The 15,349-nt window shown below is 39.9% G+C and overlaps 1 protein-coding gene across 2 annotated transcripts in view; it reads right to left on the bottom strand.

Annotated features, from left to right (window-relative positions):
• Positions 1-15,349, bottom strand: part of MED20 (mediator complex subunit 20) — a 97,114-nt gene that overhangs the window by 28,234 nt on the left and 53,531 nt on the right. For both annotated transcript variants that reach the window (XM_044076922.1, XM_044076921.1), the window contains one exon: positions 12,606-12,859. In XM_044076922.1, coding sequence (XP_043932857.1) covers positions 12,606-12,842 — 237 coding nt within the window. In that variant the 5' untranslated portion in view covers positions 12,843-12,859. The remainder of the gene's footprint in view (positions 1-12,605; positions 12,860-15,349) is intronic.

Genomic DNA, 15,349 nt, shown 5'->3' with positions numbered 1-15,349 from the left:
TAGTAAAGAGCCTATTTTCAGCATAAGCCCAGGGAGAAACACTCCATCCGCATAAGTTTGTAATGTGGGAGATACAAACTTAAGTGCAGGGAGGACGTCAGACTTCGCAAAGGAGGAACCCCAGCTGAGAATCGAACCAGAGAACCTCTTGCTGTGAGGCAACAATGTTAATCGCAGCACCACTGCACCACCCAAGTTCTCATGACATCCTTTGACCAGACTTCACAGGGGAAGAATTCAGCGGTTTATCAAATTAGTTTGTATACAAACATCAGCTCCCCTTTCATTTCAGATCCTAGTGCCGGGAGTTGTAAAAAATGAGTTACTCTGGTAGGCAACTGTCTCTCAACCCCAGGTCTCCCATTTGCCTTCCAGCTATTACTCAGGTCTCAAGACTTTGCTTTTGTAACTGTGTCCCAAAGGAGTGGACGTCCTGGACCTCCAAAACAATCAAGACAAAAACTAATGCACGTACAGTGGATATAAAAAGTGTACACACCCCTATTTAAATGCCAGGTTTTTGTGATATAAAAAAGATCTTCTTTCGGCTGCTCCCGTCAGGGGTCGCCACAGCAGATCAACTGTTTCCATTTCTTCCTGTCCTCTGCATCTTGCTCCGTCACACCAACCACATGCATGTTCTCTCTCACCACATCCATAAACCTTATTAGGCCTTCCTCTTTTCCTGTTACCTGGCAGCTTCATCCTTAGCATCTTTTTCGCAATATACTCTGCATCCCTCCTCAGCACATGTCCAAACCAATGTAATCTTGCCTCTCTGGCTTTGTCTCCAAACCTTCCAACCTGGGCTGACCATCTAATATACTTATTCCTAATCCTGTCCATCCTCATCACACCCAATGCAAATCTTAACATCTTCAACTCTGCCACATCAAGCTCTGACTCCTGCCTTTTTGTCAGTGCCACCGTCTCCAACCCATATAACATAGCTGGTCTCACTACCCTCTTGTAGACCTTCCCTTTCACTCTTACTGGTACTAGTCAGTCACAAATCACTCCTGACACTTCTCCACCCACTCCATCCTGCCTGTACTCTCTTCTTCACCTCTCTTCCACACTCACCATTACTCTGAACTGTTGATCCCAAGTATTTAAACTCATCCACCTTCACACACCTCTACTCCCTGCATCCTCACCATTCCTCTATCCTACCTCTCATTCATGCACATATATTCTGTCTTAGTCCTGCTGACCTTCATTCCTCTTCTCTCTAGAGCATATCTCCACCTATCCAGGGTCTCCTCCACCTGTTCCCTTCTCTCACTACAAATCACAATGTCATCTGCAAACATCATAATACATGGGGAATCCTGTCTCATCTCGCCTGTCAACCTGTCCATCACCATTACAAATAAGGGCTCAGAGCTGAACCTTGATGTAATCCCACCTCCACCTTAAATGCATCCGTCACTCCCACCGCAGACCTCAGCGCTGTCGCACTACCCTCGTACATATCCTGTACCACTCTTACATATTTCTCTGACACTCCCGACTTCCTCACTGAATACCACAACTCCTCTACGCACCCTGTCATATGCTCTCTCTAAATCCACTAAGACACAATGCAACTCCTTCTGACATTCTCTGTACTTTTCCATCACTCTCAAAGTAAACATTGCATCTGTAGTGCTTTTTCCTGGCATGAAACCATACTGCTGATCACTAGTTACTACAGCTCTGCACATCACCCTTATTCTTAAAAATCGGTACAAAAACACTTTTTCTACATTCCTCAAGCATCTTCTCACTTTCCAAGATTTCATTAAACAAACTAGTTAAAAACTCCACTGCCATTTCACATAAACACCTCCATGCTTCCACAGGTATGTCATCTGGACCAACAGCCTTTCTGTTCATACTCTTCATAGCTATCCTTACTTCCGCCTTGCTAATCCACTGCACTTCATGATTCACTATCCGCACATTATCCAACCTTCTCATCCTCTTCATTCATCAGCCCCTCAAAGTACTCTTTCCATCTGCTCAACACACACTCATAATTGTGATATACCACAGTAAATCATTTCATAACCTTTCCCACCTTTAATAAGGGCTTTCTTGGAGGGGAAAGCCCTTCTGCGTTACCCCCTTACATGCTTGCATCATTTAAATATACTAATTCTGGTATCACAAACCTTGGGACATGATGGGTAAACTTCCTTTTTCCTAGTTTCACAGTATTCATTGTGGTTCATCATTACAGTAGCCTTAACTACATGGGACATGTCCTGTTAAGGACTGGATGACCAGCCAGCTACCAGAGTTTCAGGATATGTTTCATGCACCCTAACTACTGACTGATATTGATGTGCAGGTTCTTGCTAGTATAGCCATTTTAATCTTTATTTTTTGTTGCATCTCTAATTTTAACGGGAGCATCTCTCCTTGGGTCTCCACTGAAAATCGGCCACTGGCTCAGTTGGACCAACCCGGTTAAACAAATAAGAGTATAAATGTCCATGGGAATGAAAAGACATCAGTCTTCCAGGCCTAGACACTAACTGCTGTGACCAGAGGCAAACAGATCTACTTGAGTTACCCACAGATGGAAATATTCCAAGAACTCCACTGGGTGCAACCTCATTAGAGGGTCTTGTCCTGGTCTTGATTAAACTTGTCTGCTATAATGTTCTGCTCTGACAGAATGCAGTTGGCTTTTTTTTTTTTTGGGGGGGGGGGGGGGGAGTTGCTAGTTCTCAGGCAAACAAGTTTCCACAGCATTGGATATACCATGGAACACAGCTAATACAGTTATCAAAAGTGGAGAAAATATGGGACAGCAGTGATGTTGCAAAGATATGTCTGCCCCTCCAAAATGGAAGACAAGATGAAAACTGGTCAGGGAGGCTGCCAAGAGACCTACAGCAATACTGAAGGAGCCGCAGGAAAATCTGGCAAGTACTGGTTGTGTACTACATGTAACAATCTCCAGTATTCTCCATATGTCTGGACTATGGGGTAGGGTTGCAAGACTGAAGCCTTTTCTTACACAGAAAAACATCCAGGCCAGGCTAAAATTTGCAAAACAATACATCAAGACTTACAAAAGCATGTGTGAAAATGTGTTGCGGTCTGATGAGATGAAGGCTGAACTTTTTGGCCACATTTCCACAAGGACATTTGGCACAAAACACTTCACATCACCAAAAGAACACCATCCCCACAGTGAAGCATGGTGGTGGCAGTATCATGCTTTCAGGTTGCATTTCTTCAGCTGGAACTGGGGCTTTAGTCAAGGTGGGGGGAAATTATGAACAGTTCCAAATACCAATCACTTTTGGCCCAAAACCTTCAGGCATCTGCTAGAAAGCTGAAGATGAAGTGGAATTTCACCTTTCAGCACGACAATGACCCCAAGCATACATACAAATCAACAAAAGAATGTCTTCACCAGAAGAAAATTAAAGTATTGGAATGGCCCAGCCAGAGCCCAGACCTAAATCCAAAAGAAAATCTATGGGGTGACCTGAAGAGAGCTGCGCACAAGATAAGCCCTCACAGTCTGACAGATTTGGAACACTTTTGCAAGGTAGAGCGGGTAAATACTGCCAAGTAAAGATGGGCCATGCTGAAGAAGACTGAATACTGTAATTAAATCAAAAGGTGCTTCAACGAAGTATTACTTTAAGGGTCTGTACACTTGTGCAACCAGCTTATTGCACTTATTTTATATTTTTTCCCCTAACAGATTTGTTTTTCAAATGAATTGAATAGGCTATAGATCACATTTTGTAGCACTATTAAGGCCAATGTTATGGACTGCTGACTTTACTCTTCCTTTATTTCGTAGTTGGCTGTAATTCTGTGCCAAGAATTGCTACAGTCCCAAATCATTTTACATAAAGATGCAAAATCTTTTAAATAGTCATTCTACTTTTAAATGTTTAAACAACTCCAGTATCACAGACTATATTGTACAAGCAAACAAAAACTTTTGCAAGCACAACATTTCCCAATAAATTTATCACATTCTGAAATTTTCACAATATTTGCATACCAGGTCTGTGGGCATACACTAGCAGTCACCAACCACCAGGCTGTGGAGCACTTGGAACTGGGCCGTCAGGTAAGTGAATGCCTGTATTAGAGCGTCTAAGTATCTGTCTGCATCTGTGAGTGAATGCGTGCATGAAAGCAGGAGACACTGTGTGTGAAAGATCGGGAGAGAGCAATGTGTGAATGAGTGCAGGAATGAATGAAGAAGTGGTTGTGTGTGCGAGATCGGGAGAGAGAGTGGTGTGTGAATGAGTGCAGTTATGAATGAGGAAGTGGCTGCGTGTGTGATTGTGAGAGATCGGGAGAGTGAGAGGGATATATGAATGAATGCGTGGCATGTGGGTGTGAGACTGGGAGAGCGAGAGGAATGTATGAATGAATGCGCAAGTGGAGGTGTGGTGTGTGGGTGTGACAGCCAGTGAGAGCGATGTGTGAATGAATGCAGGTATGAATGAGGAAGTGACTGTGTGTGTGTGTTTGATCAGGAGAGAGCGAGAACCATGTGTGAGTAAATGCAGGAGTAACTATGACTGGGTGAGAGATCGGAAAAGAGTGAGAGCGGTGTGTGTGAGTGAATGCGTGCATGAATGCAAGAGAAACTGTTTCTGTCACAGGGGGAGACTGTGGAGAATTTAAGTGATCCCTAGCAGCAGCAGCAATGAGGTCTGTGCAAGTCTGGACCATACCACTGGACACATGCCTCAGCCTCTTAGATCAATAAAGCTGGACAAAGCCAAAAATAGTGGGGGTACAAAGGCACAAAATAGGCACACAAGTACTGTTCTCACAAACTTAGAAAGTTGATATAAATGCAGGTTTTGCATTAGCATGAATTTTCTGAAGGGTACGAAGTATGAAACAACTGTCTGTCATTTTCTGACTTCATCCTCAATGATCTGCCCATGATTTGCCAGAAAGCAACACTTTTATGAGAAAAAAGACCAAAAATATGAAGCAAAAAAGGACATTCCGCGAAAATCTTTACATTTGAGAGGTGTGCTGGACAGAGCCAAATAGGGACAGATTTTAAATATTGCTTTTATAAACTTAGTTAATAAGGTTGCCATTAGGTTTGCTTACCTTTCAACCATAGCAGATCAGTGTTATGCTGTTAAGTAGAATGTACGTTTTTTTTTTTTGGCAACTGTCTTTTTATTGTACTTTTGAGCTCTTCTCCCCAGGTCTTCTAGTCCAGTTGGGCAGCCTCGTTAAACAAATGTCAAATAAATAAATGTGCACTTTATTATGGGTGCCACATGCTGGCTGGTCCATGGAAAATTGTCTTACATTGTACCGGTCCTTGGTGCAAAAAGGTTGGAGACCGCTGGCATACACAATGCAAATTAAGCTTGCATAGCATCCAAGAAAAGTGCCTATTCATTCGACGGGCAAGATGCAACAAATATGACTGACACATTAAGGTAGCATGCTTACAAGATCTGTGAAAACTAATACTGACAACAGCTAGCTTAGAACCTATACCCTCTATTAGGTCAGAGTATAGAACAATATGCTTTCAACAGTTAGAAGCTTCTTGCAATCACAGCTCATCCAAAATGACAGTCTATGCAAACCACTGTCAGTGAGATAAATGGCAGACAGTTCTGTACTAATGAGTACAGCTTCTAATCATAAAATAAGGATGAAATTCAAGCAGATGGCCAACACAACTACAGAAAAATGACAGAGTACTGACAGAGTTGCACAGTAACAAGGGGCAAAAATCAATTGCAACTGTATCATCCAGGAGTTTTTATAAATGATTGCAAAAAAACTCACTGAAAGAAGCAAGTCCATTATGATTTTTATTTTGCATACTCAACAACTCTTGCTACTCTGACTTCACCTGGGAGGGAGGTGCAAGTTTCCTGCTCTTGTATTTAAACTTGGACACAAACAAGATGACCTCCTCCAGTAGTGATTTTTAAGGAACAAATTTAAGAAAAGGACTAACTTTTGCACTGGAAATCTTTTCACCACCACAGTCTGGATTTAAGCATAGCATTTACAAATTTGGTGGCATGTTTGATCCATTTTTATTTTTAAGAAAATGAGATTTTTCATTTGTCACCTATGATTACTATACAGGGAGCAGAACACAGCATTTTTTGAAAGGTAAACGTCAGTTTTCCTTTTGAAGTTTGTGAATGCATTTTTCTTTCTGTGATTGAGAGATGGACTCCCTTTCTTATAGACAGTGTATGACAAATACAGTTATGAATTGCTAGGAGTAAATCTCACTGCAATCATTCTGAGCCCATAAGAAATGCTAGTGAAAGGGGCATAGTGGAGTACCTAGTTGAGGATTAGTGCTAAACATGACAAATGGTATCCCACAATAGTTTTTCCTATGCCCAGACCCATTTAGCAGGTCTGTCTTAAACCTCACATACAGACTGCAAAACTGGACCATCCTCTTTGTAGAGGATACCATGGTAGAGGCAGATTTATCATGAGGCACATAAGAATGCTGAAGGAAGGGTCAAATAAATGGACGAATAAATGCAGAGCTTATAACTTCACAGTGATCCACAGGGAGTAACACAAGCACATATATGCACTTCAGAGGAAAAGGATCAAGCTACGAACTAGTGCCATAATAAGGATGTAAGGTTATTAAAAATGTGGACCATCAAGCCCAGTATATTTCAGCTTTGCTGCTGCTGTGTTGAGGTGTATATTTCAAAGTGTAGCATCCAGAGATAAGAAAGGAAAAGATTATGGATAATATAATGTATAGTTCTGGAGACCTTATAGAAACAAAGATGTCACATTGCCAGACAGAATACAAAACAAATGATGGTATGAGAGATAAAAAAAAAAAAAAAAAAAACATGAGGAGAGCTTCTGAGAGCTCAGTCTTATGACTCAGGAATCTGCTGGAGTCATTGTGAGGAGGACAGGCAAGCCTATCCTGGAAGCAGCAGGTACAGAATGTCATGGATGAAAGTGATATTCAGAAGGTGGGGCAGTGGATGCACATGTGGCATGCATTAGGCTCACAAAGCTTCCATTTTGGAGGTAGCCTTATTGTGGGTGGGAAAGCACACACCCAACAAAGGTGGAGTGGGTCCTTATGGTACTGAGGACTGCATGTCCTGACCAAACCTCTCAACGGTACTGAACTCCTCTGTATTTACCAGTTTTGAGGGCAAAATATTGGGGTGCCATGAAATCGAGTGGCTTCCTTAATTTCCCAGTCTTTTTTTTTTTTTTTTTTAAATTAGTTAAAACTTTATAATTTTGGCTGATGTCACCATGCATCACCAGCCTATAGAGGCGTGCGTGATGACATCAGCTACTGCCTGCTGGACTTGGGAGGGAATAGAACAGCAATGGCAGGTGGATTTAAATTCCAGGTAAGAACAACTATCATTCCATTATTTTATTTATCAGCTGGCCAGCCAAGACACTGTGTGCAAGTTCGTTGTTTGCATTTCCAGCCAGCCAATAATTCAACCATTGCCGTCTTTCAATTTATCTAGTATGTGTATTTATGGCCAGCTGCTCTAATTCAACAGTTTCTGCAAGTTTATCTAGTGTATTCAACCGTGGTGTGCGTAGTCAGTCACTTAAGATCTCTGCATTTACTTGAGTGAGATGTCACTGTATTTACTTAGTGCAAGGGTTGTCTAGAGAGAGTCTAGTGTATTCAGCTGTGGTCCATTGCTTAAATTGAGATCTCTGCATTTACTTAGTGTAAGGTGTGTCTGTAGTGTATTTAACCATGGTCCAGATCTCTCTCTGCATTTATTTACATAGTGTGAGATATACGTGTGTGCGAGTAAAAGCCCCCAGTTAGGTATACCTGGTGGTTAGGGTTACTCCAGCTCAAACCCTGTGCCTTGGGTACAAGAAGCAAAAGCCTGAGTTCTCTACCCATACCACCACTTCTGACTGAAGGAGTTGTATCTCAACTGTACAAGTTCACAATGTCTGGAATGTGTTTGGCTCATACTTTTTGGTCTGTTCCTCTTAAAATTTGGATGGTGCAGTGGTAGTGTTCTTGCCTCACAGCAAGAGGTTTTCTGGTTTAATTCTCAGCTTAAGTGCCTTCTGTGCAGAGTCTGCATGTCCCACCTGTGTTTGTGTGGGTTTCCCCTGGGTGCTCCGGTTTCCTCCCACGATACATAGACATGCGTCTGGAGCATTTCTCCCCAGGTCTCTGCTGAAAATTAGCTTAATTCCAAGTCAGACCTTCCCAGTAAACAAATACTACATAAAATGTATGGTTTTCTGGTAAATCAGGAAGAAGTGAATTCACTAAATAACTATAGCCATTTAGAGGTCTTTCTATCTTTCAGGAAACGCATGGTAAAAACATTTTAGTCTAGCAACTTTCTAAGATTATACAAGCAATGTTTAAAAATGTGTCCCCTGTTTTGGGCCTCTCCCCCTCCCCCCAATAAATTTTGGCTTTTTCCTGATTTCTTGTGCCGCACAGTTCTTCAGGTAAAGAGAAGTTTAGTACTGCTTATGCAAAGTGTACTTGCACTGTTAGTAGCACTTCAGGTAGTATATTTGCTTTTGCTGCAGAAGGCTGCGGGTTCTACTCCCACAGTGTGTAGACCAGTGCTGATACTGTAACTGTGTTATACTTTTAAAGGGGGTTGATGCTGCAGTCCTAAGAATGTCCTCCTTTGACAGAAATACCTATTGACTATGAACCTGTTATCAGTTTGCCATCCACTCCCCAATGAAATATTACTAGCTTATTATTTTTTTAATTTAAGATAGGCAATGTATTTTTCAAGGGCAACAGGCACTTTACTTATAGATGAAACAAAATTTAAAATTGTTTGCTTGCAGCAACCTCCTCATTAGTTACAGATCTCCAACGTGGAATTGAGATTAATTTTACTTCCACAGAGATTGTGCATATTTACTAATACTGGTGGACTATAGAAGTTTGAGTAGACTTTTATGATAGAAATGTTCCGATTAGGGCAGTTTTGTCATTATTGGCTCATGCATTTTGTTTCATTGCTTACTGGAAAAATGTTCAAAACGAGCTCTAACAATTGTGCTGAACTATACAAGGAAGATTAAGTCAGGAAGGTGCATCAAAAAGAACACATGTATGTTTCGTGTGCAAGGGTCCAATGATTTGAAATCAGCCCAAAGGTATCTACCACTGGCCAGAGGCATTTTCTTTGGATGTGGCTTTCAATGCTGTTTCAATGAATGAGAGTTAAGGCAGAGAAGTTTTAATGTTAAGTCTATTTTCATTGAGACTGTATTGCTTTGTTTAGCAGATGTCTGTTAGTGTTTTGTGATATAAAATAAAATCCAAATAATCATTGTAGAAGTAAAGCAGTATGCACATTACAGTGTTTACGGTAAATAGGGTGAAATAACCAAGTAATTATGGGGACACTGGAATGGGTGCAGGGGGACTCTAGGGCCATATTTTGGTTCTCTGTTTTTCAAAGTCGGTATATCCTACAATTCCATTGGAATGGGTGGGGTTACATAATTATGTATGCAAATTTTATGTTAATCAGCATACAGATCTGTACCTATTTTTCATGGGCCTTTGCCCAGATTTTTGATGTTTCCAGGTTGAGAGGTATGGCCCTGACATCCAGAGGATGAGGTTTGGGTGGTACGAATAAAACCTTTAATGGCTTTCTGTATGATCAATCCTGTGGTTGACTCTTGCCAATGAAGAATGAATAGGCCAGAGTATGGTTGGCAGGCAACTGGGTAAAAAAGGACACAAGAAAAAAATCTCATCATTAAGACAGAAGAGACGAGAGGATATAATATAGAGATGTACAGATATACAGGACTCTGATTTATGCGTATGAAGCTTTGAAGGGGAAAGTTTAATGTGATTATGCTATGTAGAAGGGAAACTGTAGACTGCAGGAGAAATTTAACCACAACGTTGAAAAATTCTTCCATACAGTTAATGTAGCAGGCTTGTACAACTGCCAGAATGGATCGTAGAGGCTAGGACAGATTGGATCCTTAAAAATGTTTGGAACATGAACTGACAGGGTAGAAAAATGTCCTGGTTAAATGCAACACTTAGGCAGACCATTTTGATGCTATTCTGACAGCTATTTTAATCTTTTAAATAATAAAATATGTAGAAACAGAGAACAGAATTCACTGTATAATATGTGGAAATGACAATGTCGAAATATAAAGAAACCAAATTTTAGTTAAGCACCAGACTTCTTACTGCCTCCAAAAAGAGATGGATGACTCAGAATACCTCCCAATATAAAATCTGGATTTTGCCATACAAGCCAAGGTCTGTTTTCTGTCAGCCCACAGTCGATCCAAACTATAAAATACATACAGTGGATATAAAATGTGTACACACCCCTGTTAAAATGCCAAGTTTTTGTGATAAAAAAAATGAGACCACAATAAATCATTTAGAAACTTTTCCACCTTTAATGTGACCTATAGCCTGTACAACTCAATTGAAAAAATAAATCTGTTAGGGGGAAAAATATGAAAAATAAAAAATGTACAATAAGCTGGCTGCGTAAGTGTGGACACCCTTAAACTAATACTTTACTGAAGCACCTTTTGATTTAATTACAGCATTCAGTCTTCTTGGGTACACACCTGCCAATTAGAGAGACTCTGATTAACCCCAAATAACATTCAGCTGTCCTAATGGGACTTTCCTGACATTTACTCAGTTGCCTGCTAAAAAGCCATGGTTCGCAGAGAGTTTACAAAGCATCAAAGGTATCTCATTGTTGAAAGGTATCAGTCAGAAGGGTACGAAAACATGTCCACAGCACTGGATATACCATGGAACACAGTGAAGACTGTCATCAAAAAGTGAAGAAAATATGGGACAACAGTGACGTTGCAAAGAACTGGATGCCCCTCCAAAATTGATGGAAAGACAAGACAAACACTGGTCAGGGATGCTGCCAGGAGACCTACAGCAACACTGAAGGAGTTGCAGGAATGTCTGGCAAATACTGGTTGTGTACTATATGTGACAATCTCCCGTATTCTCTATAATGTCTGGGCTATGGGGTAGGGTTGGAAGATGGAAGCCTTTTCTCGCAGAGAAAAACATCCAGGCCCGACTAAAATCTGCAACACAATACATAAAGTCTTCCAAAAGCATGTGGGAAAATGTGTTATGGTCTAATGAGGCCAAGGCTGAACTTTCTGGCCACAATCCCAAAAGGTACGTTTGGCATAACAACAACACGTTACATCACCAAACGAACACTACCCCCACGATGAAGCATGGTGGTGTGCCAGTGTCATGCTTTTGGGTTGCTTTTCATAAGCTGGAACTGGGGCTTTAGTCAAGGTGGAGGGAATTATGAACAGTTCCAAATAACTGTCACTTTTGGCTCAAAACCTTCAGCCGTCTGCTAGAAAGCTGAAGATAGAGGAATTTCACCTTTCAACACAATGACCCGAAGCACACATCCAAATTAACAGAAGAATGGCTTCACTAGAACACAATCAAAGTTTTGGAATAGCCCAGCCAGAGCCCAGACCCAAATCCAATAGAAAATCTGTGGTGTGACCTGAAGAGGGCTGTGCACAAGAGATGCCCCTATTGCCAAGTAAGGATGTGCCATGCTGACAGACTCCTACCCAAGAAGACTGAATGCTGTAATTAAATCAGAAGGCGATTCAAAAAAGTATTAGTTTAAGGGTGTGCACACTTATGCAACCATCTTATTGTATGTATTTTGTTACATTTAACCCCAAACAGATTTGTTTTTCAACTGAAGTGTACAGGTTACAGGTCACATCAAAGGTGGGAAAAGTTTTTAATTGATTTACTGTGATCTCATTTTATATATCACAAAATCCTGGCATTTTAACAGGGGTGTGTACACTTTATATCCACTGTAGTAATGTCACCTGGATGTAGTATCAATATATAATGCACAAATACATTGTCAAGGAAGTGAGCTGCATGGATGGGAGTACTATGCATCGCATAGTGGGAAGAATCAAACTTGAAAATACAGTACAAAAGTTTGTTTTTATATGAAAATGCGAAATACATACTAAATGTATCAACTATACAAAGTGAAGACTTTGCTGGTAGTCCTCCGTCAGTTAACATTGAGGATAAAGGCTCAAAGCTGTTAATGAGTGGTTTCCTGTGACTCAGGTTTGATTCCTTCTACCCCTGTTGGCCTACTATGCAACTCTGAAAACATCACTCATAACCAGAAAGTGCTCCCAGGTCGCTCCTGAAAAGGGGTACGTGTGTCCAGTAGGCTTTCTTGGTCAACAACTCAATGAAGTAAAACCTTTACATGCTTATTAATGGAACAAATACACCTACTAAAATGAACTAAACCTTAAATATATGGATGCATGTGCAAAACGCATGAAAACAGTGACATCACAAAAAATGCATATTAAAATATACATACTGCCTATTTGCTCAGTTGCTAATCACTGTAAAAATATGAAAAGCGTGTTGTGTGTGTATATGCACTGTAAAGAGTACAAGAAATGTGAAACAACATGTATGGATGTAGGCATACACAAATAACTACTCATTAAGCACACGTAATAAACAGATTAATCTGCTTGCTGAAGAGTTAAAATGCATGTGCAACAAGATAACTTGCCTCCACAGATATTCCTCGGGCACTAGGCCCCATGGTGACAGTCCCCACTTTCACAAGAAAGTCACAGTATTGGTACCTTGTCCCACGAGTCTCCATCTTGTTGCCCTTGGCATTCTGAAAAAAGCCTTTCAATTTGATCATGAGAACATCAAAATTGACATCAGACACCAAACAGAGTCCATTTTCAAAGAGAGCAAAACAGCTGAGAGGATACTCTGAATTATGCATCACGTACATCAGTTTGCTAGGTTGACCTGAAAAGAAAGGAAATAGAGTTGAAGGTAAAGAATTTGCTTCTTTTGCACAACAGACGCATGAATGGAAAATAATCACCTGCTGAAATATTTACCCACTGAGCAACTGAAATGTGTGACCCAACTTCTAACTCTAAGGCAACATTACAATTGCCTTCATGGTGGTGCTTATTACTGTAAAGTGAGGGAGGCAAGATAACTAAATTGAGAAGACTTGATTGCCCTGTAAAGATACATTTTTCACTTTTAGTACACTGATTTTAATAGAAAAAAATGGGACCACGTATATGCCTTAAAATATCAAAAGCTCTTCCAAGAACTACTGCAAATTAGCAACACAAGACAGATTGCATTTTCTATTTTACATGCAACCAAAAAAAAAATTTAAATGAAGTTGCAACTGCATTTTATTAGTATGTCCTGCACTGGTGAAGAAAAAATATTTTTTTCTGCATTTTAAAACAAATTCCATCAAGGAAGGTACCTAAATGGGCAATGGTTTGTTCCTGTTTACATAAGATAAAGCAGTGCAGTGATACAGATATACTGCTCACAGTAAAAATAAAATACATGGATAATCAATCTTTTAAAACAGCAAACCCACTACTAAAGCAGAATAGTTCCGATGACAATACTGACCTTGGGGTCACTGAGCATATAATACAGTGACAACAAAAGCTCCTTAAGCAAATGGTTGCTCGGTCACTTGTGTGTGGGTGTGTATTTGTTTTTAAAATTAATGCACAACACAAATGACAGTAAATAACACAAAAGCAACTTCCTGTAGTGTATTGCTATCATGTCACCACAACAAAGGCATAAGTTACTACAATACATTCATTTTGGTCTATTAAGTACAATACCCAAGAAAACAGTCTAAAAATAAATACTTTAAACAGAAAATTCATGTACTGAAACAAGTTAATAAAAGTTTAACGATAACCTCTGACGACACAAAACTAGTTGAACTAGTAAAATGAATCTGCAAATAGAAGCAAGATTAATAAACTCTTCAGACTGGGACAAAATATTTCATTTTTAGTTCCAACTTAACCCCCACTTTGCTCTTATAACCCTGCAACTACTGCACACTGGAGGGGGAGGAGACTTATTTCTTATGTGAAATGGTCTTTTAGTAAAATTATGCTTGCCCTGGAAAGCACAGCTGTACAAATAAACATACTATAACAGTAGATGTTTGAATGATCACTGCTGCAGTAGCCTTGGCTATACAGGCAGACTACCATAGCTTAAACTGACTGGGAGGAGGAAGAAAATGTTCAGAAATCCCTGGACAATGGTCCTAGCAAAGCTTGCTCTGGACCTAGACATCCTAGGACAATGGTCCTAGCAAAGCCTGCTCTGGACCAGGAAAAGGAATCTAGTTTCTAGTGCTTTACAAAGCTAAGTCTCATAAAAGGAAATATTGCCAGCCCAGATCGCTGGAATTCTGTAAATTATATGGCATTTGTGAAATGAATAAGATTTATAAAGAAGTGTGACAGAAGGAAATACTACTACTTGTTGAGTCTTTCGGCTTTTCCCGGTTAGGCCACAAAACGCAAGAATGGCAGAAAGTAGCTGAGAATAAACACAAGAATACCGGTAATAGCGTATGATGATTTAATTTCCGCTTTCGTCACAACATCAGAATACAAAGAAAATGAAATTCAACCAGTTTAAATAACCCAATCAATTGAAAAAGCAATTAATTTAAACAAACAGCACATAAAAAACTAGTGATAATATTAATGCTAATAAAAATACCTATACATTAAAATAAGACAATAAATCTATTTCTTTATTTATAACTAATTTACGATGTTTTAAAAAACACTTCAAATTGATGCTATCATTAAGTCCTGGAAAACTATCTGATTTAAGCTTAACTTGCCATAGGCACTCCCTTTGCTCAATGTAATTCTTAAAGTCCCCAGCTCTCGTCGGATTTGCATGTTTCCAATACAGAAAATAAAATTTTTTTATATGCAGTGCACGAGATGGAATGTTTGTATAAAGCGTTATTATGATCTTTGACTTTTATCGCATACAAATGTTCTTTAATGCGGGTGGCTAGGGATCTCGTAGTCATCCCCACATAAAAGGCTGGACAAGAGGAACACATGCTGATGTAAACAACCCCACAAGTGTTGCAGTCAGTAAACTCAGTTACCTCTATAATTTTATCAAAAGTTATTATGTTAACGTAAGGTCCCTCAGATATATAACGGCAAACGTTGCAGTGCTGGCATCGAAACATGCCTTTCTTGTTAATGTTGTTAATTGATTAGTGGTATGATGCTCCAAAATACTCTTAAGGGTATTAGTTTTACGAAACACAAATTTTGGTTCAAAAAGAACGGCAATCCACGAAATATCACTGGTTGTCCATGTACAAACCCTGACTAACTTTCACATGAGTAATTCCTAAGTAAGTAGGCATTTTCCGACTAACTGTGAATAAAATAAACCTGTATGTAATGTAATGTT

Source organism: Protopterus annectens, chromosome 7.part0 (genome assembly GCF_019279795.1).
Source record: "Protopterus annectens isolate FY-2018-M chromosome 7.part0, PAN1.0, whole genome shotgun sequence".
Classification (NCBI taxonomy): Eukaryota; Metazoa; Chordata; order Ceratodontiformes; family Protopteridae; genus Protopterus; species Protopterus annectens.
Note: the sequence above shows the minus strand (reverse complement) of the source record. Positions and strands in the feature narration are given on the sequence as shown.